Source organism: Oncorhynchus masou, chromosome 5 (genome assembly GCF_036934945.1).
Source record: "Oncorhynchus masou masou isolate Uvic2021 chromosome 5, UVic_Omas_1.1, whole genome shotgun sequence".
NCBI classification, from domain to species: Eukaryota; Metazoa; Chordata; class Actinopteri; order Salmoniformes; family Salmonidae; genus Oncorhynchus; species Oncorhynchus masou.
Genome location: NC_088216.1, coordinates 66,444,075 through 66,471,149, shown reverse-complemented (window position 1 = coordinate 66,471,149; position 27,075 = coordinate 66,444,075). Strand labels below are relative to the sequence as shown.

The 27,075-nt window shown below is 41.9% G+C and overlaps 1 protein-coding gene across 1 annotated transcript in view; it reads left to right on the top strand.

Moving 5' to 3' along the window:
• Positions 1–27,075, top strand: part of fhit (fragile histidine triad diadenosine triphosphatase) — a 341,147-nt gene that overhangs the window by 95,837 nt on the left and 218,235 nt on the right. Inside the window, 1 exon segment of the mRNA XM_064966519.1 lies at positions 19,410–19,531. Coding sequence (XP_064822591.1) covers positions 19,426–19,531 — 106 coding nt within the window. The 5' untranslated portion in view covers positions 19,410–19,425.

The following is a 27,075-nucleotide window of genomic DNA, read 5'->3' as shown; positions in this document are numbered from 1 at the left end:
ATAAAATAAAAATGACTTAAATAGTTCGCCCTGTCAATATTTTAAATTGCCCAAGAGGCATCAGAATGTCCAATTTCAATGTATTTTGCCAACAAAATTAGGTAAGTTCGAAGCTTGTGTAGTAGGGCTTTGTAAACAAAAAGGGATTAATGAGGACCAGACAACCTTTTGCTACAGGATTCATTAAAACTGTCACCAGAGATAACACGAATGGCGCTACGGTAGACGGCATCCAAAGGTTTAAGAGTAGTGGCTGCTGCAATCTGGTAAATGGTCTCACCATAATAATCAAGAAATGGCAGGCAAGTTGAGTGTACAATCTGCTTCTTGCTATTTAGGGAGAGGCAAGATCTATTAATAAAAAAAGATGTCACTTTAAATATTAACTTTTTAAAATGCCCAGATATTCGTAGGCAGGAACCCGATCAATGGGTGAACCATCCAATGAATGAATATGTGGTCCATCTGAAACTAAAGAACAAGATGTATTTAGTCTTGCTCACATTAAGTAAATTAAGTTTTAAACCAACCAGGGTTTCTGTAAGGTAACAAGCTCAGATTGCAGATCTTAACATAGCCTAGTCAACAGTGGGAACAATGGCATACATAGCAGTGTCGTCTGCATACAGATTAATATTACAAATTGTAACAGACCAATATTTATATAAATTACAAAGAGAACAGGTTCCAGTACAGACCCCTGCGGTACACCTTTTGTAATATTCAGGACACTAGACTTAACACCATCAGAAATCACACGTTGAGTCCTGTCTGATAGATACTTTTCAAACCACTTGGAAGAAGCCTGATCCAGGTCTTTTCCAGTCAACCTTTGAATAAGAATGTGATGGTCAATGGTATCGAAGGCCTTGAAAAGGTCTATAAATAAGGTAGCACAGTGATTTTCATGATCCAAGCGTAGTAGCTGAAACTGCTATGTCGAGGTCTAAAACTGGATGGTTGCACGTTAAGAATAGAGTGAGAAGTTAAAGTTCTTAGTTGAAAGTTAGTCAGGGATTCTAAAACTTTGGAAAGGCAAGATAACTACCGTCCTATTACCAAATTATCTAAGTCAGAAGGATGTCCTCCTGTATGTAGTGGGAGGACATGTTTTGCTTTCAAGATCTTAGGGATAACACCAGAAACAATTTTCAAGTAAAAAATATAGGTCACTGCAATAAGTGGGACAGAGAGCTGCAGTAAGAAGGGATCAAATGAATCAGTCCCTATGATTTTTTTTGTAACATCAATCTTTAGCAAAGCACTTAGTACATCATAGACATCAAAGGGTTGAAATGAAAATAAGGTATGTGAGTCTGTTAATACATCCTTTTCGACAATCTGTTCTGAGGTGACTAAAGGACTCCCTCTAGTGGGATGAGATTAAATTTCAGAGATTATCCTTTCAAGCAGGTGGCCAGCTTGAAGCAAAATGTTTATAATAGGCATCACAAATGTATATTTTGTCTAGAATGGACCCGAGGCTGTCAAAACCTGCTGTGGCACTGAGGGGGTGGGGTTTTGTCATTTAAAAAAAATATTTGACCACTTTCCAGAAATTGGCTGGATTAACACTACTCTCTGATACACAATTGAAGAAATATGTTGATTTTTGCTTTTTAACCAGAGATAGACATCTACAGTGTATTTGGAAAGTATTCAGACCCCTTGACTTTTGTTACGTTACAGCCTTATTCTAAAATTGTTCAAATACTTTTTTTCTCAACAGTCTGCACACAATACCCCATAAGGCAAAGTGAAAACAGTTTTTATTTTTTTATTTTATTTGCATATTTATATATATTTTTTTAAACAGATACCTTATTAACTTAAGTATTCAGACCTTTTGCTATGAGACTTGAAATTGAGCTCAGGTGCATCCTGTTTCCATCGATCATCCTTGAGTTGTTTCTACAACTTGATTGGTGTCCACTTGTGGTAAATTCAATTGATTGGACATGATTTGGAAAGGCGCACACATGTCTATATAAGGTTCCACAGTTGATAGTGTATGTCAGAGCAAAAACCAAGCCATGAGGTTGAAGGAATTGTCTGTAGAGCTTCGAGACAGGATTGTGTCGAGGCACAGATCTGGGGAAGGTTACCAGAACGTTACTGCAGCATTGAAGGTCCGCAAGAACACAGTGGCCTCCATCAGAAGTTTGGAACCACCAAGACTCTTCCAAGAGCTGGCCACCCGGCCAAACTGAACAAACGGGGGAGAAGAGCCTTAGTCAGGAGGTGATCAAGAACCCGATGGTCACTCTGACAGAGCTCCAGAGTTCCTTCATTTGATTTGATGTGATATTTAAAATAAATAAATAAAAACATTTACAAAAGTAGCTAAAAACCTGTTTTGCTTTGTCATTTTTGGGTATTGTGTATAGATTGATGAGGGGGAAAAAATGTTTTAATGCATTTTTGAATAAGGCTGTAACGTAACAAAATGTGGAATATGTCAAGCGGTCTGAATACTTGTCGAATACACTGTACTTCTCAAATGTCTGAAAGTCCGTCTCGCTTTAGCCCAAGTTACATTTCTTTTCTGTAATTTCTCAGACAAATCATGCATTAACCAATGATTACATTGGTCTTTTACCTTTAGTTTCTTGTATTGCTCATGTTTGTCTGCAACAAAGTTAAACAGTGAAATAAAACAATGAAGGGCCTGATCGGTATTCTGTTAACGCAAACAAGTTTCCTGTGTGGATTTAAAGAAGGTGTAAGAAGCAATGAGAGGAAAATAAATCAGGACTGGTATCAGGGCACAGCATATAACCGAAATCGCAAAAATAATGGTGTATGCTTGTGATTGTAAGCTCATTGCAATCCATAAAATATCTGGATATAATCATCTTTGTTGTAATGGAACAAGGCTTTGTGGCAGCGTTGAGCTGAGTATCACTAGCCAAGCGTTGGAATGGATACAGGTACATCCTTGGTTTCACCGTGGGGATCTTGTGCTTAAATAACCAGAGCCTATCAGTAGCCTGGAATCGCAGAGCAACATGCAGCACTGCAGAGACGAGATACAGAACTGAGCTGTCATTCTCACTCCCAGTCTCCTTCAAATCAAATTGTATTTGTCACATGCTCCGAATACAACAGGTGTAGACCTTACGGTGAAATGCTTACTTACAATGCAGTTTAAAAAAATACCTACAAAAAGTAAGAGATAAGAATAACAAATGATTAAAGAGCAGCAGTAAATAAAAATAGCAGGGCTATATACAGGGGGTACCGGTACAGAGTTAATGTGCGGGGGCACCGGTGTCGAGGTAATTAAGGTAATATATACATGTAGGTAGAGTTATTAAATTGACTATGCATAGATAATAACAGAGAGTAGCAATTTGTGACAATTGTCGTTTTTATGTGTGCGTGCGTATGTGTGTTAAATTCATACTGAGGCGTATGTGTTGTGAAAGGCAATTTGAGATTATAGTGCTGTGGCTACCATTTAAACTAGCCAGGGTTTAATTGAGGCTGGCTCTGGACTTACTGTAAGGGAAGTCAATGCACAGGTGTCTCAAATACATTATTTACCAAAGCCTCTGAATCACCAATCGCCATTACTAACACGCACAACCTATCGCCATTCTCTTACCTCTGTTAAAACAGCCATGTGGGATCCAAGACCTAGTAAGCATCAAGTAGAATACAGATTGAGGTGTTTTTATTGTGTTGATGGATTACTATTGGGCATAGTATCACTCAAGAATGTGCCAATTTCGTTCAGGTCAATGCTTAAGGTTGGATTTCCCGCAGAAATATCAATGACTGAACCAGAATGACTTAACACAGACCATTCAATACTTTGGTCTTTACTTCATATCTTAGTGATGACACTGGTAGGCTTTTTTTTATATTTCATGCTTTACTGAAACGGCCTTTACCTTGGATACATTGAATCCCAGTGTATCTTTTGAAGAAGTGTAAATTAGTCTGTTTCATTCTTTTCATTGCGCTACAGGGCTTGAATTGTTTGGCATTGCTGTTATGAGCACCAGGGTCCAATCTGGCCAATTCCAGTGTGATAATCAATAGCCGGCCAGTGTTTCCCGGCCAGTGTGTAAAACTGTGTGTGGCAGTGATTGAGTCGACCCTCTGACTTAAGAGGTCAGATCATACTCGTGGGATTTAAAGCTACAGTCTTGCAGATAGGAGCTGATTGGAGGGAAAAAAGGCTAATTAAGAAATGTGTCAAAAGTGTTGTTGATATGCTGATGTGTTGATTAAGTATTCTGGGAATGTCATAAAGGATATCGTTGATTCTGAATGAAATTGTGTTGTTGATTGGCGAGTTGAAAGCAAAATTATCTTTGATAATAATAATGATGATGTGCTCTGGAAATGTCCTTCCACAACTTTAATGGTTTTGAGAAAAAAATATTGCTGCATTCAAATATGGCTGCACTGGACCTATAGATACGCATGAGCACATATGTGACTAATTTCAGGAAACTAGGCGTATGTCGTGCGTCACTACTTCACAGGATGTAAACGTTTTATTTATTTCTGGAACATGTGAACTTTCATTTGCCGTAATAACAAATTTGTATGTCATCTGTAAATATGAATCACATTTTTAAATTATGAGCATAGTTGGTTTAGTCACAGAAAAAGAGAGCAACCTTCCTGCTATCCATGGTTGGCTGAGATAATGAGTGGGCTGGACATCCCGAGAGATGAGTTTGGATTGGCCTGCCATGTTGCGCGCTTCTGTTTATTTGAGCTGGTCAGTATATGTAGGTTATCCTGTCTAATGAGGCTTTAAAAAAATATTTTGCAGAAGTGTTTCTCTCCACTTTCTGGAGGACCGAGTTTTAAAATCAGTGGAATTAGAGTATGAAGCTAAGCAGATGTAGAAAACACCTGTCTCCGGACTACATCTTCCAACTAAGGGCAACCATAGCATCCGTGACAGATAGTGAGAAGTAGCCATCCATGTATATGGGTAAGATAGTCTAGCTAGCCACATTTTCATATATTACATGTTTCTGATTTTGTCAGAAAGTAGTTTTAATTTCATTAACTTCTTGCGTCGAGCAATCCCGGATCCGGGATCCTATTTATAGCATCAAGCTCATTAGCAAAACGCAAAGTTAACTATTCATGAAAATCGCAAATGAAATGAAAAAAATATATTTGCTCTCAAGCTTAGACTTTTGTTAACAACACTGTCATCTCAGATTTTCAAAATATGCAAACTGTTTTCCAAATTAACTCCATAATATCGACTGAAACACGGCAAACGCTGTTTAGAATCAATCCTCAATGTGTTTTTCACATATCTCTTCATTGATATATCGTTCGTGAATGTCTACTTTCTCCTGTGAATCGCTTGGCAAAAGACGTGCAGTTGAAGATGACGCACCAATTTCGACGGAGGACACCGGGCGGACACCTGGCAAATGTAGTCTCTTATGGTCAATCTTCCAATGATATGCCTACAAATACGTCACAATGCTGCAGACACCTTGGGGAAACGATAGATCGGGCAGGCTCATTCCTTGCGCATTCACAGCCATATAAGGAGACAATGAAAAACAGAGCCTCAAAAATCCTGCTCATTTCCTGTTTGAAGTTTCATCTTGGTTTCGCCTGTAGCATCAGTTCTGGGGCACTCACAGACAATATCGTTGCAGTTTTGGAAACGTCAGTGTTCTCTTTCCAAAGCTGTCAATTATATGCATAGTCGAGCATCTTTTTGTGACAAAATATTGCCCTTAAAACGGGCACGTTTTTTTAATCCAATAATGAAATAGCGCCCCCATAGATGTAACAGGTTAACCTCACTAGGGTAGGGGGCAGCATTCTGAATTTTGGATGAAAAGCTTGCCCAAAGTAAATTGCCTGCGACTCAGGTCCAGAAGCTAGGATATGCACATAATTAGTAAATTTGGATAGAAAACACTCCAGAGTTTCTAAAACTGTTAAAATAATGTCTGTGAGTGTAACAGAACTGAAATGGCAGGCGAAAACCTGAGGAAAATTCATTCAGGAAATGCTTTTATTTTGAAATGCCTGTTTTTCCATTGAAAGCCTATCCACCATACAAAGACTTATGACCCAGTTCACGATATCTATTGCTTCCTCAACATGTGGCCAGGCTTTAGGCATTGTTTCAGGCTTTTACTCTGAAAAACAAACATCGTTTAACATGTTTCTACAAACTTTTATGATTTTTCGTCTGACTGCTGTGACCGCTCATTGTTCCAATGTATTACTGAACAAAACGCACCAAGAAAACTGAGTTTTTTTAATATAAAGAGGGACTTTATCGAACAAAACAAACAAACATTTGTTGTGTAACATGGAGTTTTCGGAGTGCAAACATATGAAGATCATCAAAAGTAAGTGATACATTTTAATGCTATTTCTGACTTTTGTTACTCTTCTTCTTGGCTGCTAACTGTTTGTAATGATTTGTCTGTTGGGCGCTGTTCTCAGATAATCGCAAGTTTTGCTTTTGCTGTAAAGCCTTTTTGAAATCTGACACAGCGGTTGGATTAACAAGACGTTTCTTTAAACTGGTGTATAACATTTGTATCTTTCATGTATGTTTATTATGAGAATTTCTATTTTGTTGAGTTTCACGCTCTGCAATTACATCGGATGTTGTTTGAGACAGTGTTTTACTGAACAAAATGCGCTAACAAAATTGATGTTTTTTTATATAAAGAGGGACTTGATCGAACAAAACTAACATTTATTGGGTAACTGAGAGTTTTGTGAGTGTAATCATATGAAGATCATCAAAGGTAAGTGATTAATTTTATTGCTATTTCTGACTTTTGTTACTCGTCTACATGGTTGGTTACTGTTTGTCTACTGGGCGCTGGTCTTCTTTTGCTGTAAAGTTTTGAAATCTGACACCGTAGTTGGATTAACAAGAACTTAATCTTCAAACCGATGTTTAACTTCTTGCGTCGAGCAATCCCGGATCCGGGATTCTATTTATAGCCTCAAGCTCATTAGCATAACGCAACGTTAACTATTCATGAAAATCGCAAATGAAATGAAATAAATATATTTGCTCTCAAGCTTAGACTTTCGTTAACAACACTGTCATCTCAGATTTTCAAAATATGCTTTTCAACCATAGCTAAACAAGCATTTGTGTAAGAGTATTGATAGCTAGCATAGCTATAAGCCTAGAATTCAGCCAGCAACATTTTCACAAAAACAAGAAAATCATTCAAATACAATCATTTACCTTTGAAGAACTTCAGATGTTTTCAATGAGGAGACTCAGTTAGATAGCAAATGTTCAGTTTTTCAAAAAAAATATTATTTGTGTAGGACAAATCGCTCTGTTATGTTCACGTTTGGCTATGAAAAAAACCCTGTATCCAGTTATAGCCTCAAGCTCATTAGCATAACGTAACGTTAACTATTTATGAAAATCGCAAATGAAATGAAATGAATGTGCTAGCTCTCAAGCTTAGCCTTTTCTTAACAACACTGTCATCTCAGATTTTCAAAATATGCTTTTGAACCATAGCAAAACAAGCATTTATCTAAGAGTATTGATAGCTAGCGTAGCATTTAGCGGGCAACATTTGCACAAACACCAGAAAAGGATTCAAATAAAATCATTTACCTTTGAAGAACTTTGCATGTTTTCAATGAGGAGACTCTCAGTTACATAGCAAATGTTCAGTTTTTCCTGAAAGATTCTTTGTGTAGGAGAAATCGCTCCGTTTTGTACATCACGTTTGGGTACCAAAAAAACCCGAAAATTCAGTCATCAAAACGGCGAACTGTTTTCCAAATTAATTCCATAATATCGACTGAAACACGGCAAACGCTGTTTAGAATCAATCCTCAATGTGTTTTTCACATATCTCTTCATTGATATATCGTTCGTGGTAGTCTCCTTTCTCCGGTGAATCGCTTGGAAAAAGACGTGCAGTTGAAGATGACGCACCAATTTCGACGGAGGACACTGGGCGGACACCTGGCAAATGTAGTCTCTTATGGTCAATCTTCCAATGATATGCCTACAAATACGTCACAATGCTGCAGACACCTTGGGGAAACGATAGATCGGGCAGGCTCATTCCTTGCGCATTCACAGCCATATAAGGAGACAATGAAAAACAGAGCCTCAAAAGTCCTGCTCATTTCCTGGTTGAAGTTTCATCTTGGTTTTGCCTGTAGCATCTGTTCTGGGGCACTCACAGACAATATCTTTGCAGTTCTGGAAACGTCAGAGTGTTTTCTTTCCAAAGCTATCAATTATATGCATAGTCAAGCATCTTTTTGTGGCAAAATATTGCGCTTAAAACGGGCACGTCTTTTTATCCAAAAATGAAATAGCGCCCCCATAGCATCAAGAGGTTAACACTTGTATGTTTCATGAATTTTTATAATGAGTATTTCTGTTTTTGAATTTGGCACTCTGCGATTTCACTGGATGTTGGCCAGGTAGCGTCCCACACCCCCTAGAGAGGTTAAAGTGTACTATTAGCTAGCTAGCTAACGTTAGCTGGCTGATCTGTGTAGTAATACAAATATTCTGGGTAGCCATTTGATTAGCTGTTCAGGAGTCTTATGGCTTGGGGTAGAAGCTGTTTAGAAGCCTCTTGGACCTAGACTTGGCGCTCCAGTACTGCTTTCCGTACGGTAGCAGAGAGAACAGTCTATGACTAGGGTGGCTGGAGTTTTTAGGGCCTTCCTCTGACATTGCCTGGTATAGTGGTCCTGGATGGCAGGAAGTTTGGCCCCGATGATGAATAGGTTTTGTTGTACCCTCTTCACGACTGTCTTGGTGTGCTTGGACCATGTAAGTTTGTTGGTGATGTGGACACCAAAGAACTTGAAGCTCTCAACCTGCTCCTCTACAGCATGGTCGATGAAAATGGGGGTATGCTCGGTCCCCTTTTTCCTGTAGTCCACAATCATCTCTTTTGTCTTGATCATGTTGAGGGAGAGGTTGTTGTCCTGGCACCACACGGTCAGGTCTTTGACCTCCTCCTTATAGGCTGTCTCATCGTTGTCGGTGATCAGGCCTACCACTGTTGTGTCATCGGCAAATGTAATGATGGTTTTGGAGTTGTGCCTGGCCGTACAGTCATGAGTGAACAGGGAGTACAGGAGGGGGCTGTGCACGCACCCCTGAGGGGCCCGTTTTGAAGATCAGCGTGGCGGATGTGTTGTTACCTACCCTTACCACCTGGGGGCGGCCCGTCAGGATGTCCAGGAACCAGTTGCAGAGGGAGGTGTTTAGTCCCAGGGTCCTTAACTTATTGATGAGCTTTGAGGGCACTATGGTGTTGAACACTGAGCTGTAGTCAATGAATAGCATTCTCACATAGGTGTTCCTTCTTTCCAGGTGGGAAAGGGCAGTGTGTAGTGCAATAGAGAAGGCATCATCTGTGGATCTGTTGGGGTGGATTGGAGTGGCTCTAAGGTTTCTGGGATGATAGTGTTGATGTGAGCCATGACCGGCCTCTCAAGGTACTCCATGGCTACAAATGTGACTTCTGCGGGTCAGTAGTCATTTAGGCAGGTTACCTTAGTGTTCCTAAATGACTACCAACCTGACTAAAGACCCGGCCCTTTATGCGCTGCAGTGCTTGCTAGCCCTAGCTTATGCTTTCTGAACTAGATTCAATTTCTGATCATTTGATTGGATGGACAAGATGTCAGTTCATGCTGCACAAGCTCTAATACTGTAGGTTAGAGGACGTCCTCCGGAAGTTTTCACAATTACTGTTTAAGTCTATGGAAGGGGGTGGGAACCATGAGCCTCCTACTGTAGGTTTTGTATTTAAGTCAATGTACCCAGAGGAGGGTGGAAAATAGCTGTCCACCGGCTACATTATTTGAGGCTACTATAGACCTTCATTACAAAGCAGTGAGTATTAATCCATTATTTGGTGACATGAATATATTTAGTGTAGTTTTATCTAAAAATGACAACTTTTAATGTTACACTATTAAACTTTTTCAGAAATTCACTGAGTGGGATGGTCCTCCCCTTCCTCCTCTGAGGAGCCTCCACTGACACACACACAATAAACTCAATTCTTCATTCAAATTTGTCGTTGTGGAATTGTTGGAGTCCATTTGGAATATTAATGCAGGAGACAGCTGGTGAGCTTGTGTGTGAATGTGTCTGCTGGGAAAAGTTCCAAATCCACCCAGGGCTCAGCTTCTCTCTTTCTCTTTCTCAAGTTCCATCTCACTTTTGCTTCTCTCCTCTCTGTGTGCTTACTGTACCAAAGGCACCATGTTGCAGTTCAGAGAGTGCGGAAACGGAGGGAGTGTGACGGAGATGCTGAGAGAGAGAAACACGGCGTGATTATCTCTAGGCCTCAGCCCATCTCCTTAGTCTCCTCTCCCATGCAGCCTCTGTTGGGCCGCAGAGCCCTCGGAGACAGGCCTGTGTAATCGCTTAGGCCTCATTTAACCTCATTACAATAAGTAATTCACACATTTCAAAAGTGGATCCTCTCACAGTCATTAGGTGTAATTAAATTGAGCGGTCACGTTAGAACGGTTTTAGAGAGGGATGCATCCTAGAGGATTTTTTGTTTATTTTTACTCTGGTAATTTTACACACTCTGTGCTTTAGAATTTCATTTTCAGCCTCAAAGTCATGCACTTGTGTAGGTAGGCCATTGGTGCAGACTATACCACAGCACATTATGTAGCCATCTGTGTGTACCTAGGACTTTGACATACTGGTCTAAACAGGAAACTACAACTGGGCCCTAGTTATAGTTTAGAGAGAGTTGCAATCCCCACCAGTTACTCAAGAATAAGATGGATGAGCTTCGTTCGAGAGTCTCCTATTAGAGAGACTTCAAAGACTGCAATATTAAATGCCTTGCAGAAACTTTGCTGGCTCAATCTATGAACATAGTACTCAGTGGTTTCTCCATGCAATGGCACGATCAGATGACCGCAGCCTCAGGCAATTCCAAAGTTGGAGAGTTGTGCCTCTTCATAAACAAAAACTTCTGCACTGCTTCCAGTGTGAAGGAAATCTTGAGCTTTTGCTCACCTGATATGGAATACCTCATGGTAAGCTGCAGACTTTTATTTACCTACAAAGAGAGTTCTTATCTGTAATTATTATCACAGCTGTCTACATCCCTCCACAAGTCAACACCACTTTGTCACTCAACAAACTGTATTGGGCCATAAACAAACAGGAAACCACGTACCCAGAGGCAGCGTTTCTGCATTTCTACCTCACTTCTACCTACACGTCTCCTGCGCCACGAGGGACGCTAAAACTCTAGACCACTATTATTCTACCCACAGAACAACATACAAGGCCCTCAACCTCTTTTTCGGCAAATCATACCATGACTCTATCCTCCTGCTTCCTGGTTACAAACAAAAGCCCAAACAGGAAGTACCAGTGACGTGATCAATACAGAAGTGGTCTGATGGTCTGATAAAGCAAACACAAGGCTACAATACTGTTTTGCTAGTACAGACTGTTAAATGTCCTGGGACTCATCTGATAATATTGAGTAGTTTACCACATCAGTCACACGGTTCATCAATAAGTGCATAGACGACATCTTCCCCACAGTGACTATACGAATACTTTTTATGTTCACTTTGAGGAAAACAATGCAGAGTCTTGCATGAATGCTCCTGTTGTTCGGAATGACTGTGTGATCTCGCTCTCCATGACCGATTTTAGCAAAACTTTTAAATCAAATCAAATTTACATCAGCTGATATATCAAAGTGCTGTACAGGTACCCAGCCTAAAACCCCAACAGCAAGCAATGCAGGTGTAGTAGAACGGTGACTAGGAAAAACTCCCTAGAAAGGCCAAAACCTAGGAAGAAACCTAGAGAGGAACCAGGCTATGAGGGGTGGCCAGTCCTCTTCTGGCTATGCCGGGTGGAGATTATAACAGAACATGGCCAAGATGTTCAAATGTTCATAAATGACCAGCATGGTCAAATAATAGTAATCACAGTGAACAGGTCAGGGTTCCATAGCCACAGGCAGAACAGTTGAAACTGGAGCAGCAGCACGGCCAGGTGGACTGGTGACAACAAGGAGTTATCATGCCAGGTAGTCTTGAGGCATGGTCCTAGGGCTCAGGTCCCCCTGAGATAGAGAAAGAAAGAGAGAAAGAGAGAATTAGAGAGAAATTCACACAGGACACCGGATAAGACAGGAGAAATACTCCAGATATAACAGACTGACCCTAGCCCCCAACACAAACTACTGCAGCATAAATAAATACAGGTTAACACTTGCAAAGCCGACGGGCCAGACGGAATACCGTAGAACATACACAGACCAGCTGGCATGTGTCTTCAATGACATTTTCAATCTCTCCTTGTCCCAGCATGTTTCAAGCTGACCATCATTGTCCCTGTTCCTGAGAACTCCAATGTAATCTACCGTAATAACTATCGCCCTGTAGCACTCACATCTGTTATTATAAAGTGCTTTACATGGCTGGTCATGACACACATTAACACCATCAACCCAGACACCCACTCCAATTTGCATGCTGCCCCAACAGATTCACAGAAGACAGCAATCTCAATTGCACTTCACACTGCCCTCTCCCACCTGGACAAGAGGGGACATTTCTATTTGAGAATGCTGTTTATAGACTACAGCTCAACGTTCAACACCATAGTCCCCTCAAAGTTCATCACCATGCTCGGGTCCCAGGTACTGAACACCTCCCTCTGCATCTGGATCCTGGACTTCCTGACAGGCTGGCCCCAGGTGGTGAGGGTAGGCAACAACACATCCGCCATGCTGACCCTCAATACAGGGCCCTTCAGGGGTGCGTGCATAATACCCTCCAGCACTCCTTGTTCCCCCACGACTGCATGGCCACCCACAACTTCAACACCATCATCAAGTTTGTTGATGACACGGAGCCTACAGAGAGGAGGTCAGAGATTACTCATGTTGTGTCAGGTCAACAATAACAATAGCTGATCGTGGACAACAGTAGAAAGAGGGGAAAGCATGCCCCCATCCACATTGATGGGGCTGTAGTGGAGTGGGTCAAAACTTCAAGTTCCTTGGCATACACATCACTAAGGACTTAACATGGTCCACTCACACCCGCAAAGTTGTGAAGAGGGCACTACAGCACCTCTCCCCCTCAGGAGGTTGAAATTATTTCACCTGGGCCTTCTGATCCTCAACAAGTTCTACAGCTGCACAATCTAGTGAATCTTAACTGGCTGCATCAAAGCTTGGTTTGGCAAATGCACCGCCCTTGACCGCAAAGCGCTACAGACAGTGGTGTGGATGGTCCAGTCACTGGGGCCAAGCTCACTTCCATCCTGGACCTCTATATCAGGCGGTGTCAGAGGAAGATTGTCAAAGACTTCAGACACCCAAGCCACAGACTGTTCACTCTGCTACCTGTTCGCTTTGCACTCTGCTATACGCACACACACACACACACACACAAATACACACACACACACACTTTTACACTCATCATATGCTGCTGCTACTTGGTTATTATCTATCCTTGTGATTAATGGGTTCCCCCAACCAGGGGTACTAGGACCCCTGGGGGTACTTGGCCTATCCACAGAGGGTACTTGAGAAGACTCATGAGAACATAGGCCTAATGGTAAAATGCATTTGAGGCAGTACTTAAGGGTACTCCGGGCAGAGCAACATTTTGTTGGTGGTACAGTAACCGAAAAAGGTTGGGAACCACTGCGCTAGAGCATGAGTGCAGTTGAGAACATGACTACTTAACACATTGAAAATAACCTACAAATAAAGGTACCTTATATTTACTATAACCAAGGCCATCACATGGTGTCTGAAGTAGATTTCGTGTAGCCGACCATCAAATCTAACGACAAGGACGACAAAAATGTTAAACCCGCCAAAGCAATTCAAGTTTGAAAGCCTCGCAGAATGGCCGGAGTGGAGACAAGAGATTCTGCCGTTTCAGGACTGCGACAAAACTGGACAAGGATGGAGTCGTCCAGGTCAGTTCGCTAATCTACGAAGTGGGCAGTGAGGCAGAGAAAATACTCAGCTCATTTGAATTTGCTCAGGAGGAGGATGAAACAAACTTTGATATGGTGTTGGGAAAGTATGACAACTACTTCATTCCACATCGGAATCTCACTAACAAGCGCGTGTGTTTTTACCAACTGTCACGAATCCCTTTTGGCCCGACATTCTAGGGGGGATGGTAATGAGACCCGTAACATAACTCATGCAATTTATAATAGTGACAAAGTAAAAGTGTGAACGAAATAACCACAACAACTGAAATCTACCGTCAAACTCAGGGTTTATTAATAAACACACAGTAATGGGGGGAGCAGGAAAAGGGGCTGAGCTGGACCCAAGGAAAGAAACAATAAGTATTCAAAAACACCCCTAAGCTAGACTAGCCTACTTTAACAACAGCTAACTAACTAACCAAAAATACAGTGGGTGGTCCGCCCAGTTCTAACTAGTGTATTTAACAAAGTTTACCTACGGGTAGTGTATGCCCATGGGCGACTTGTCTTGGTTCCCCCCTTTCCCACCAGCAAACAAATAAACACCATAACCAAAAACAATACTCACAGGTGATGACAAAGTGCTATGGAGGTGCTCAAACAAAAGAGAGGTCAATACACAAAGAGAGAGTGAAACAGAGAGACCTACAGACATGGCATTACAGAGAGATTGAGCTCTAGAGCAAACAACTGACAGGGTTTTTAAACCAAGGGAAAGGAACTGTGATAGGGTAGGAAACAGGAGGAGGTGTGTCTTCTGATTGATGATTGGATTGGTGACTGATTGGGGAGTGATGATTTTCCCCTGTGAGGGGAGAAGGAGAGAAAAGAAACACACACACAGGATACACACACAGGATACTTGTATCCGTAACACTCCCACCCTTAAAAGAGCAACCCTAGGGATTGCGACCAATGAATACTCACAAGATCAACAACAAAGTCAACCTTACAAAACATACACAAATCATCATTACACATGAGACAAAGCATATGCCAATAAATTATCAGATCCCTTTTTGTGGCGGATCTGCAAATTATATAATTTTGTACAATCAGCGCCCACCGCATAAGGCGTTGGTTCTGGTTGTACATCCGGTGGAGAAACACTAAGGGGTTATGGTCAGTATATACTATCGCTGGTAGGGCACTGGAACCAATATATACTTCAAAGTACTGCAGAGCCAACAACAAAGCAAGAGCTTCTTGTTCTATTGTCGCATAGTTTGTTTGACATTTATTAAATTTACGGGAAAAATAACAAACAGGATGATCAACTCCACTCTTGTCCTGCTGCAGTAGAACAGCACCAGCACCCCTGGCACTAGCGTTTACCTCAAGTTTGAACGGTTGTTCAAAATCCGGAGCAGCAAGTACAGGGGTACTACATAAGAGTGCTTTCACAGATTCAAAAGCTCTCTTACAATCAGGGGACCACACAAATGATCTAGCCGGACTGAGCAAATCGGTCAATGGAGCAAATACTGCAGAGAAATTCTTACAGAAACTACGGTAGTAGCCAACCATCCCTAAAAAGCGGCGTAGCTCTCGTCTGGTGGTAGGTGCGGGAAAAGCAGTTATAGCCAAGACCTTGGCATCAACAGGGCACACCTGTCCATGGCCAACCTCTTTACCGAGATAGGTAACAGTAGCCTTCCCAAACTCGCAATTTGCCAAGTTCAGGGTTAGAGAAGCAGCTGCCAACCGTTCAAATACTACCCTTAGAGAGTCAACATGATCTGACCACTCAGATGAATAAATCACTAGGTCATCAAGGTATGCACTACAATTAGGAACGCCAGCTAATACGGAGTTAACCAGTCGTTGGAAAGTGGCTGGTGCATTTCGCATCCCAAAAGCCGTGACTGAGTACTGTAGGAAGTTGTCTGGGGTCACAAAGGCAGAAATCTCAGAAGCACGTGAAGTTAACGGAACCTGCCAGTAAGAGGTCCAACTTAGATATATACCTAGCAGCACCAATAGTGTCGATACAGTCGTCCAGTCTGGGTAACGGGAACAAATCTGGCATTGTGACAGAATTTCCCTTTCGATAATCCATACATAACCTGGAAGTACCATCAGGTTTAGGAACCAGAATGCAAGGAGAACTCCAAGCGCTGGAACTTGGTGTAGCCAGGTCATTCTCCAACAAATATTTCACCTCATCCCTCATTATCTTCCTCTTGGAAGCGTTGATACGATATGGGTGTTGCTTGATAGGTGTAGCATTTCCAACATTAATGTCATGTTTCAACACATTTGTGCGAGTAGGGACGTCGTTAAAGAGACATGGAAAACTGTGTAGTAGCCTCACAATATCATTGGCCTGTCCGTCCGTTAAATATGAACCAGACCTGACTGGATAGACAGCAGCATTTCTGAGTTGGGCAATCTAACACACTGCTGTTGAGTATTGCGCAACTCCAATCCATCAACATCATCAATATGACAGTCCACTATGATAGCAGTAGTAGCATAGGAGACAGCAGTACCTTCCTCTGTTTTTGAACTCTCTAACTGTGTGATAGGTCGGGTGTGGTAAGCTTTCAACATGTTAATGTGACACACATGAGATTGGCGTTGTCTATCAGGAGTTTGAAGCACATAGTCAGTTTCACTTATTTTCTCTTCAATTAAATAAGGTCTAAAGAAACGAGCTGACAGTGAAGATCCTGGAACAGGTAATAACACCAGTACTTGGTCACCTGGTTGTATTGGATGAGAAACAGCCTCTTTATCATAGTGTCTTTTCATGCTCCTCTGTGAGGAAGACAGAGCTTCCTTTGCGAGAGCACATGCTTGGTGTAGGCACTCACGAAAGCGACGAACGTAGTCCAACACATTCTCGTCTCCTGTAGACAACTCTTGGGACAAGAACTGTTCTTTAAGGACTTTCATTGGTCCTCTCACTGTGTGACCAAACACTAGTTCAGCCGGGCTGAAACCTAGGGGCTCCTGCACAGTTTCACGAGCAGCAAACAAAACTAGAGGAACTCCCTCATCCCAATCTTTCTCAGATTCCAAACAATATTTACGTAGCATAGACTTCAGTGTCTGATGCCATCTTTCAAGCGCACTCTGGGTGATAGGCGCTTGACACACGGTGCGTAATTGACAAGGATTTTAACACCTGCTTGAAGAGCTTGGATAGGAAATTGGTACATTGATCGCTTTGTACCACCTTAGGTAACCCGAATGTCGTGAAGAATTTTATTAAGGCTTTACTCACTACCGGGGCTGTAATCCTTCGCAGAGGAATAGCCTTGGGTATCTTGTAGCCATACACATTATCGTTAACAAAAACTGGTTACCCGATTTTGTCTTCGGTAACGGTCCGACACAATCAACCACCACATGCTCGAATTGTTCATCTATGACAGGTATGGGACAAAGAGGAGCGGGAGGAATAACCTGATTTGGTTTTCCTGTTATTTTTAAACTCTTCCAACAAGATTAACTCCCGGAGAGAGTTGAAATCAGTTACCTTACTAGCAGCATGCCATTTATCAAACAGATTTCCCTTGTCTCTAGCAAATTCCACATAAGTCTTACTAGAAGACTTTCTATGAGACCTAAATCTCTGTCGGTATGCCTCAGGCACAAGCTCATAGGCACGAAGAACAGTAGCTTTGACCACTTCATAATTCAAACTGTCCTCCAGAGGTAACGCTGACAAAACCTCTTGGGCTTTACCAGTTAATTTACACTGAAGTAATAGACACCATACCTCTTCAGGCCATTTCAATGCTACGGCTATACGCTCAAATACACAAAAATAGTCAACCTCCGACTCTCTGAACAAAGGTACTAAGGCAATCTGCCTACTAATGTCAAACGTGTTTGAGGACACAGCTGGTGAGGACGGCTCACACACAGGCACAGTAGGAATGAAGGCTCGTCCTGCTGTCTCTGCCTCCAGTTCCATCTAGCGCATTTTGAACTCCAACTGCCTTTATTCTCTGTCTACCTCAATTTTACACATCTCCAACTGCAGTGTCTACCAGGAGATCTATCGCACAATCGCCCCGTCGATGAGGTGGTAATTGAGTTGCCTTCTTTTTGGAGAAGGCGGGAGTCAAATCGGCATTTTCAGGGGCAATGCTCATGGTGGAGACCTGGTCTGGACTCTCCACTGTAGTAGCACCAACGGAAACCCCTAAACAACTACCTGAGCACTCTCGCGGCCACCCCGTGAGAGCCCTCTGTGGCAAGGAAACAGTGGGGTTATGACAAGCTAACCAGGGTAGGCCCAGCACCACGAGAAACGCAGGAGAGTCAATAAGGAAGAGACTATTTCTCTCCGTATGACCCCCATGCGTCACCATGCCCAAAGGAGGGGTGACCTCCCTAATCAACCCTGACCCTAATGGTTGACTATCTAAGGCGAACGTGGAACATTAACTATAAACATTGACTATCTGAGCAGCTAACTGATCGCTGCAGCTGTACATAGTCCATCTGTAAATAGCCCCCCCCAATCTATCTTTCTTTTTTCTACTGTCATTGATTGGTTTATTGTGTTATTGGCTTGTTTATTGTTTACTCCATGTGTAACTCTGTTTTGTTGTCTGTGTCACACTGCTTTGCTTTATCTTGGCCAGGTCGCAGTTGCAAATGAGAACTTGTTCTCAACTAGCCTACCTGGTTAAACAAAGTTGAAATAACAATGTAAAAAAAAAATGGTAAAGTATATATTATTTTGTGTTTTTCCCCCATGTCTAATTGAATGCTGGTCAATGCTGGCCAATGCTAATTGAAACCTGGGCTCCTGTATAGAAGATGAACAATTATTCTAGTGTGGTAAGAAAAAGTAAGTGAAAAGAGAACGAGACACTTACAGAAACATAGACAGATAACTTTCAAATATTTTATGTTTGCAGTAATAGATTTTTCCAGCAGGGATATCTGTGACAGCCGATAGAGAGGGCTTGGTCAGATGTGACGTCATCCTGGCAGTGCTCTTGATATTTGTGACACACTGATGAGAGGACTCATCATTTCATAAACGCAATTTCACCAAGAGAACTGCTGCAAATAGTGACAATCCTTTTTGTTTTAACTAGGTTCAAAATGAGCAATTGGCTCCAGTGAAGCGCATGGTTTAGTATCTCAGTATTGCTCATTACTGTGTTTCTCACACTAGGGTATTCTTTCATTTATTTTATGATTGAGACTTTTCGATACGAAGAGACCATTTTGAACGTTTTAGATGATGACACACATTTCATGCTTGTTTGTCAGACTTCTGTACCTTGAAAGCTGTTTCATGAACGGTTGATTTTTTGGAAAGTGGTACTTTGTATTGTCCTTAGATACTTTCTGCAGTGTGATTTGCTGAACACCCAGTGAACCCTAACAGACAGCCCTGCAGCAGTCTTGCCTCAGTTCACCTTATTTGAACACTTCTTCCCTCTTTCAGGTCTGCAGTCATCACCATGTCTACATTCCGTTTTGGACAGCACGTCATCAAGGCCTCAGCAGTGTTTCTACAAACTGAGTTGTCCTTCGCCCTGGTCAACAGGAAGCCTGTGGTGCCTGGACGTATCCTTCAATTATCACTTTAACAGGCCCTAACAGGGACGCTGCTTGTTAGCTGGGGCTGAAGGAGAGAAAACGACTGAACCATCCTGAACCTTAGTCTGGACACAGGTAGGTCACAGCTCTCTCTCTCTGTCTCACCTCACTAGAACATTCTGTGCTCAATTTAGCAGTTCAACAGTTTGTCTCTTTAGTAAGGTGAGTGTGACCTCAACAATAGGCCAAGTAAACAGCTGTTTACAACAGAAACAGAAGGAATAAAAAAGAAAACAGTGTCCCGCATTATGTGGACAATGGCATTGTTGACATGGTATAAAGTTTAGTTGTGTGTCACCACAACACATGTTTACCTCTTCATGGATATAGGCAGAGCGGGATCAGAGGGTTCATGAATCTTTGTCAGCTCTTGCCTTGCATCCACTTTTCTCTCTCTTTGGGTGAAAAATGCAATATTTTTGTCTATTAATCATCGTTTTCAACCAGCAAATGCAAACCTTGCATTAATTTGCATGATTTCCATTGCTGATTTGCTTGAATAATGTGCTTATTCTCTTTTTGGTATAATAATCAGTCCTTGGCTTTGTGCTTGAGTTCCTCAAGTGCTGTTCTGCATTGCATAACTTCTGTGTTTAGATTAACTTTGGACTTGGGGAGATTTTTCACTGCATTATAGGGCATTGCTGTATAATCCTTAAGTCTAAAGAAAGGGAAAAATGTTCTCAGGTTCTCAGGCCATGAGGAATGCATTAGCATTATTTAATCATACACTTTTTTGTCCTACAGGGAACATTATAATAATGCCAGAAAGCAAATTCACTGAGTAGACACTGATTATCACTCCAGTGTTAAAGGGCACTTTTTGTTTCCTAAAGTGTGTATCTGTATGTGTGCGTGTGTAAGTGAGTGTTTGGCGCCATACTACTGTCTTTATGCATGTGTATTTGAGTTGCTGTCTGTGTGACTATAGGTAAATCTACAGCCACAGTGGGTCTGTGTTGTTGAATATGCATTGGCACATAGCTCTACTGTTAGATGTGTTTTGTTGGCTGTGTGAGGGCTTAGATCAAAGTGCTATTCTTTGCATTCATATCTGTACATGTTGTGGTGTTGAGAGGTAAATAGGACTTGGCTGAAATCTGAAACATTAAATTGTTATCTTTCTGCACTTGGACTTCCCAGGGATATTATGGGATATCTTTCCAGGGAATGTTGGGATGTAGGGTCTCTTGTGCAAAAGGACAATCCCTGTGTGTTTACACGGTATGCATTAAAGTCTGTGGGAAAACCCAACGGACATACATAAACTCAAATCTCTCTTTCCTTTTTCTCTCCCTCTCTGTCTCTCCAGTGGCCCACCAATGATTTTGTTAGTTACGCTCACTCAGATATCATATTAACATGGCATAAGTCATTGCAAAATGTGTAGAATTGCACAAAATGCTCACTTTCACTTACTTAGCTAGCAAATGCAGCTAGCTAGATTAGCCTATTCAAACACCCGATACAAATAGAGAGGGATGCTATGTTAGTTAACTGGCTATGGCTATCCAACACTTCCAAGTCAAGGTAAGCTTTTGGTTTTATTAATTTATTGCCACTGGGGCCTGCCGGTGTAACTGCTAAACTGCTTGCTGTACACTGTTCTTCATGATTGTAGCGGGTTTACTAATGCATTAGTTCTCGTAGCTACACTACATGACCAGAAGTATGTGGACACCTGTATGTGGAAAACTGATACTTCATTGTTTGAAACCTGAACGTTTTACTTCATATTATGAGGCATGTTTTACCTTGCTTCAACGTAACTACTTATATTTCTAAATACTTCTTAAATATGCAATAAACCAGCATTTATCTCCTGTTCTGTTGGTTTTATATGAACTTTTTTGGGTTGTTCAGAAGCCAAATGTAAGGACCGACGCTGGAGTAGAGAAGCAGGGATGGGGAGTCAACATTTAATTGGAACATGACAAGAACGGCGCTGGACAAGTCGGCTGGGTGTAAAATCCTGAAGAACCGGCAGAAGCGTGGTAGCCTGGTGAGCCAGCTGAGGCATAGGAGCATGACAATCCGGCTGAGGCGTGAAAGCCTGTCCATCCCGCTGAGGTGTAGGAGCCCGAAGATCCGGCTGAGGCGTAGCAGTCTGACGAGCCGGCTGGGCGTAAAACCTGACGATCCGGCTGAGGCTTGACGTGGGATGGGCACCTTCTGAGACAAACAGAGAATGGAAACCTGTCGAGCCAGCTATGGCATTAAACGCCAGCATTCCCCGATGCCTCATTTGACATCTCAACATCAACTGTTCAGAGGAGACTGCTTGAATGAGGCCTTCATGTTCAAATTGCTTCAAAGAAACCACTACTAAAGGACACCAATAATAAGAAGAGACTTGCTTGGGCCAAGAAACGAGCAATGGATTTAGACCGGTGGAAATCTGTCCTCCAAATTTGAGATGTTTGGTTCCAACCACTGCGTTTTTGTAAGACTCAGAGTGTGTGAACGGATGATCTCCTCACGTGTCGCTCCCACCGTGAAGCATGGAGGAGGAGGTGTGATGTTGTGGGTTTGCTTTGCTGGTGACAGTGTCTGTGATTTATTTTGAATTCAAGGCACACTTAACCAGAATGGCTTCAACAGCATTCTGCAGTGATACGCCATCCCATCTGATTTGCTCTTAGTGGGATTATCATTTGTGTTTAACAAGACAATGGCCCAACACATCTCCAGGCTATGTAAGGGCTATTTGAACAAGAAGGAGAGTGATGGAGTGCTGCATCAGATGACCTGGCCTCCACAATCACCCGACTTCAACCCAATTGAGATGGTTTGGGATGAGTTGGACCGCGAAGTGAAGGGAAGACAGAAAATAAGTGCTCAGCATTTGTGGGAACTCCTTCAAGGCTGTTGGAAAACCATTCCTCATGAATCTGGTTGAGAGAATGCCAAGAGTTTGCAAAGCTGTCATCAAGGCAAAGGGTGGCTACTTTGAAGAATCTCAAAAATAAAATATATTTTGATTTAACACTTCTTTGGTTATTACATGATTCCACATGTGTTATTTCATAGTTTTGATGTCTTCGCTATTTTCTACAATGTAGAAATAGCAACACATGTTTTAGGTGTGAGTAGGTGTGTCCAAACTTTTGACTGGTACTGTAGGTCCTGGAAATTTCTCGAATTAACCGTAAATAAAAATCTTCCGGGTCACATTATCCGGCGCCAAATTTTCCTTATGGAATCCCTGGCAACATACGCTCAAAAACACACATGGACACGAACACACACAAACACCATGAGAGCTGACGTGCTGCATTGCATAGGTGACTTGACATACAGGTGACACCGTTACTCTGGAAAGAAAGCTTTTTCAATAATGTTGGATAATGAGAAAGCAGGTGTCACTTCCAGTCGATGAGATGGACAGTTTGGTGAGATATTTGAGGGAGAAAATGTGTTTTATGTTGCCGTCAGGCCTGCAGTGTTTCCCTACCTGTCGTGGTTATTGATGGAGCTTCCCGTTAATGGGTTTCTGGGTATATTAACAAGGCTGTCCAAGAGTCTGAATCTGAACTACATGTTCCATAAAGTGTCCTACCTTTTACAGAACATGATCCAGGTATTGGGTAATATAAAATTATTTGATTTTGCTTAATTAGCTCTGGTAAACAACACTGAACTACAGTGGCATAGTTGAAGGAGAACAGGGCTCCTAGACCCAAGACCACCTATGAGAAGTTTACTCAAGAACATGAGGCAAATTACCTATTAGCGTTGCATGTGCCATCCAGGCCTGGGTAATGTGTGCTAAGTTAAATTATCAATGTGCCTCTAATGACCATGTTTCAACAAGGCCGAGCTAAGTAAATTGAAATTGTGCTCATGAAGATTCTAATTGATTATGTTTTCTATTAGAATTATAGTATACTGTTTGTAGAATGTATGCTTGGCATATAGTAAATCACTTTTGCATTGCACTGCATATAGCATAGTAGTACAGCAGTCTTTAATGATATAAACTTCCTGAGTTACACTGTACAGTAAATTAAATCATTTTTAAAGCGGAGATGTTTACAAATTGGTAGGATATGACCCCCAATTTATCATGGTATCCTTTTTGATGTTTACTGTTTATAGCAACATTACTCTAATTGGAGTGTTACTACCTTTAACACATCATTACCCTTTTAATCTTTGCCAGTGAACTACATTTTTTGATCTAGTGAACCCGGAACAAACTTACAAAGAATAAGTCTCAGTATGTCTAGGTGTAAATTAACATCAAAGACAAATTGTGTATGTCTGCCTTCTACTGTATGCTATGGATAGGACAGCCTAATCATGTTGTCCGTTGGTGTCATGTAACTTTGCTCAGGCAGGAGATGGCTGAAGGTCAAGCTTAAAATGTTGCATAATATCTTGTCATATCAGCATTAAACATGCCCACTGCCAAGCCCTTTAGGGCCCCTGCTACAGCTCAAATCCCCCCGTCACAGGCATGCAAATCTCCCTGACAACACAAATCACACCCTTTGATTAAACATCTTCTTTTTGGATAAATTCGTCATTAGTGAGACACTCAGAATAGTTGATTACATAGATCTAGTAATCCTATTGAAATGCATAATTAGCAACATTTCCCCCCCTCTTCCCGAGGTAGAAAATGGAGGGAAAGAAAGAGCTGTGATTAGCACGGCACAATGATCTCTCATTATCGTTCAATCTAGCAACACACATTACCAGACACACAGGCCGGGATTACCACTGTATTATGGCTTAGTTCTGGAAATAGCCCCTAGGTAACTGTTTGAGAGCTGTGTTGTCATTGAGGTAAATGTCAGTGGATGACAGATATGTTCTTCACATTGCATTCTCAAGGAGATCAAACAAATATGACAGACATCGCACCAAGAAGGTCAATGATTTCTCAGACCTTTTTATGTGAATCCCCTTGAATATTGCTTTGTCTTTTCTTTTGCCAGCCTCTCCAGAATCACTCAGATCAGAGTTTCTGCTTTGACAGTCACAGACCACTGTGGTGGAGAGAATACACGAGTCACGCTTGAAGCCAACAGAACCAAACACCATATGGATCACACACCATATACTGTCTACAGTAAATATTCACTTAGAGGGAAGACTGAAGGGATGGTGATGTTCTCAATTGTCAGTTTTCTAGGCATATGTTTTATTGTAGGCTAAAATAGAGACAAAGGTTTATGAACTCAGCAAAAAAAGAAATGTCCTCTCACTGTCAACTGCGTTTACTTTCAGCAAACTTAACATGTGGAACTTTTTGTACGAAAATAACAAGATTCAATAACTGAGACATCAACTGAACAAGTTCCACAGACATGTGACTAACATAAATGGAATAATGTGTCCCTGAACAAAGAGGGGGGGTCAAAATCAAAAGTAACAGTCAGTATCTGGTGTGGCCACCAGCTGCATTAAGAACTGCAGTGCATCTCCTCCTCATGGACTGCACAAGATTTGCCAGTTCTTGCTTTGAGATGTTACCCCACTCTTCCACCAAGGCACCTGCAAGTTCCCCTGACATTTCTGCGGGGAATGGCTTTAGCCCTCACCCTCCGATCCAACAGGTCCCAGACGTGCTCAATGGGATTGAGATCCGTGCTCTTTTTTGGCTATGGCAGAACACTGACATTCCTGTCCTGCAGGAAATCACTCACAGTACGAGCAGTATGGCTGGTGGCATTGTCATGCTGGAGCGTCATGTCAGGATGAGCCTGCAGGAAGGGTACCACATGAGGGAGGAGGATGTCTTCCCTGTAACACACAGCTTTGAGATTGCCTGCAATGACAACAAGCTCAGTCCGCTGATGTTGTGACACACCGCCCCAGACCATGATACACCTCCAAATCGATCCCGCTCCAGTGTACAGGATTTGGTGTAACGCCCATTCCTTCAACGAAAAACGCAAATCCGACCATCACCCCTGGTGAGACAAAACCGCAACTCGTCAATGAAGAGCACTTTTTGCCAGGCCTGTCTGGTCCAGCGATGGTGGGTTTGTGCCCGTAGGCGACGTTGTTGCCGGTGATGTCTGGTGAGGACCTGCCTTACAACAGGCCTACAAGTCCAGCCTCAGTCCAGCCTCTCTCAGCCTATTGCAGACAGTCTGAGCACTGATGGAGGGATTGTGCGTTCCTGGTGTAACTCAGGCAGTTGTTGTTGCCATCCTGTATCTGTCACGCAGGTGTGATGTTCGGATGTATCGATCCTGTGCAGGTGTTGTTACACGTGGTCTGCCACTGCGAGGATGATCAGCTGTTTGTCCTGTCCCCCTGTAGCTCTGTCTGAGGCGTTTCACACTACGGACATTGCAATTTATTGCCCTGGCCACATCTGAAGTCCTCATGCCTCCTTGCAGCATGCCTAAGGCACGTACACGCAAATGAGTAGGGACCCTGTGCATCTTTCTTTCTGTGTTTTTCAGAGTCAGTAGAAAGGCCTCTTTAGTGTCCTACGTTTTCATAACTGTGACCTTAATTGCCTACCGTCTGTAAGCTTTTAGTGTCTTAACGACCGTTCCACAGGTGCATGTTCATTAATTGTTTATGGTTCATTGAACAAGCATTGGAAACAGTGTTTAAACCCTTTTCAATGAAGATCTTTGAAGTTGGAGTTTTCATATATATTTTTTTACAAATTATTTTTGAATGACAAGGTCCTGAAAAAGGGACGTTTCTTTTTTTGCTGAGTTAGGTCTTTGCAATCAGCACCATCTTAGATCGTAGCATGTACATTGACAGTGGCGTCATGCCAATAGGGGGCACAAGGGCACATGTCCCCTCAGATATATCCAGTAATTTTTTTTATTTTTCAGATGTTAAATTAATATCTAAACATTTTTAAGCCCACATTTTTTTCATAATTATTGATAATAAAATTTGTCAGCTGTATTTTGTGGAAGTGAACACACTGACTGGACCAGGCAAAGAGTTCCTCCCTATTCTCCCTAGTAAGTGGTTCCTTACAAGGTGCACAGAGAAAAGATGCACTAGATACTCTAATGCAATATAGTCAGTGGAGGAGGAGAGAGTGTAGAGTGACACACACAGCATTTCATTTGATTTTAGCTGCTGGTGATGGGCAGGACTCGCTGGAGGTATGTTTGTTTATAAATTAATTTGATCAAGCTATGTAACCTATTGATTTGTTGTTGATGAAAACATGTTTTGTTTCTCTATAATAATAGCCACCTAGCAATTTATTTAGTTAACCAGCTAGATAGGTTCCCAATCTCCCAACATCATAACTAGCTACCAAGCCATTTCAGGCCATCAAAAAAGTTAGAGTAGCTTGTCTAACTATCTTAGCTGGCATACCTGCTGACAAGGTTGCAAGAGTTTAGAAAAGCAAGCAATTACTAGATGTACTGAATAAGACTTACATTCCTTTCCTTCTTTTACCTAGATTTTAGCAGAGATGCAGAGAAGCATAGTTTCCTAAACAATGTAACCACCAGTCAGAAAGATACAGAATCTGGCACCGTACGATGATATCATAATATACCTACAGTATT